Genomic DNA, 1,780 nt, shown 5'->3' on the forward strand with positions numbered 1-1,780 from the left:
CGACGGTTTCCAACCGATCAAGAGACCAGTGCTGTGGTTCTCACCGTTCCCGTCTCTCCCAAGTACACACCTGGAACTCCAGAGTGGCTGGCGAGCGTGCATCTGGAGCAGGCTCTGGCTAGCAGGCTCTCTGCGTACCTATTCGATACGCTACGAACGCGGGACTCCCTTGGATATATCGTGACAGCCCGAAGCGGATTACTCCCAGACAGGACGTCCACCTACTTAGAGGTGGTGCTGCAAACAGACAAGGAGAAGGCCGAAAGAAAGGTGCAGCAGGCTGTGCGATCGTTTATGTTTAAGGAGTTTCCCAGTCCCTTAGAGTGGCTCTCGCCAGAAGAAATCGACACTATGAGAGAGGAGGTGCTCAGCGACACTTGCCATCCTCGCCCGAGCCTCGCGCGCTACTGCGACAGCCTCTGGGCATCGGTGCTGGCCAACCCAGCGGCTCCCAGATTCAACCGCCAAGGAGGCACCTGCGAGTTGCTGCGTCACGCATCTGTGAAGCACATCCGGCGAATGCTGCTGCGCATCGCTGAGAGCTGGCAGTCGGAACCGGAGGTCACCTTCATTTTCCAAGCTTCTAGTGCGCGTACGCCTTACTGACGCTGCCGGTCAAGCACACGTCGTTCAAGTAACATGGTTCGAGAAATCGCAACCAAGAGGGTAGGGCGACGCAGGGGGCGTCGGTGTGAGGAGTGCCTTGCTCATCTGGAGACCGTAGAATGGGTACATCGTCAATGTAACTGAGGTGTTCGTAAACTGTATTTTGGCTGTGCAGGTTTGGTTGCCTTTACCGTTAGTTTACTCCCCGTGGGGACGATTGTTGCGCCTACTTTGGCCTTCTTTTTGCGTGATGTGTGTGCCGGACGAAGACATCAGCAGCACTCCGATTCCTGATCTGCTTACAACTAGAACCGTCGCCTCAACTCCCATCTGGGATCCGACTCCGGATCTGCTTACTACTAGGACCGTCGACTCAACTCCCGGCTGGGATCCTATGTGTTTTCATGCACGGGAAAGGCATTGAAGGGGAGGACCTAGCGCAGCGGTGGGTGGAGCCTGCTCATGATGAGATATTCGACGAATACGATATAATGTATCTGTGAGCAACGTTGAACTCACGTGCACCCCCATAAGTCGGACATATTGCGAGTCCTGTGAGCACTCGGGTGAGACACCTGCTTGTGGTAGCTAGTGCCGAGGCGCAAGCCGTCTTCAACTTGTAGATCCAGAGGATTTACAAATACACAGAGAAGATTAGCATGGTCCCCTTACAAATATACTGAAAGGTCGACTCTACAAAGACGCTGTTCTCAAAAGTTTCATCTTCCCGATATCTCCTCAAAAGTTTCATCTCGCCGGCATCCTCATCGAAATGAACTAGGGCTCTGGCTTCAGTGAGCAGGTCCGAAGCCGGAGATGTTAGACTTTCGCGTGCTGGAGATATATGTGAAAACGTTAACTCAAACAGGTGGTGCACGTACGGTTTCATCTCAGATACCCCCCTTGAATGAGAGTGTCGTGGTCCATCCTGTCAAAGGCACTGCCTCTCACACGCAAGACCTCCTGCTTTCGCAAGCGTTTCCCCCCCAAATCCTTGACATGGGGATTCAAACTTGCTCCTTCTCAGTTTACATGTTCATCATGACTCAGGTAGGTGGTGCACGTACGGTTTCGTCTCAGATACCCCCCTTGAATGAGAGTGTCGTGGTCCATCCTGTCAAAGGCACTGCCTCTCACACGCAAGACCTCCTGCTTTCGCAAGCGTTTCCCCCCC

The 1,780-nt window shown here is 53.6% G+C and overlaps 2 protein-coding genes across 3 annotated transcripts; one reads left to right on the plus strand and one right to left on the minus strand.

Moving 5' to 3' along the window:
* KVP18_002500 (uncharacterized protein) lies at positions 1 to 606 on the plus strand (the record flags this gene model as incomplete). 2 transcript variants are annotated; one of them, XM_067953420.1, is made up of 1 exon in its annotated part: positions 1 to 606. In XM_067953420.1, a coding segment is annotated over one exon (606 nt), but the record flags the coding sequence as incomplete, so codon positions are not given. The 2 variants fall into 2 exon arrangements, with proteins under 2 accessions (XP_067807600.1, XP_067807599.1); XM_067953419.1 differs by having other exon boundaries at positions 30 to 606.
* A 634-nt stretch (positions 607 to 1,240) lies between these two features.
* KVP18_002499 (uncharacterized protein) lies at positions 1,241 to 1,495 on the minus strand (the record flags this gene model as incomplete). Its single annotated transcript, XM_067953418.1, has 1 exon — positions 1,241 to 1,495. One exon carries the CDS (start codon positions 1,493 to 1,495, stop codon positions 1,241 to 1,243), a length of 255 nt encoding a protein of 84 aa, XP_067807598.1.
* Between the last annotated feature and the right edge of the window lie 285 nt (positions 1,496 to 1,780).

The sequence above is a fragment of a genome (genome assembly GCF_019968955.1).
Source record: "MAG: Porospora cf. gigantea A chromosome Unknown PgA_NODE_5884_length_1780_cov_592.887, whole genome shotgun sequence".
In the NCBI taxonomy this organism is placed as follows: Eukaryota; Apicomplexa; class Conoidasida; order Eugregarinorida; family Porosporidae; genus Porospora; species Porospora cf. gigantea A.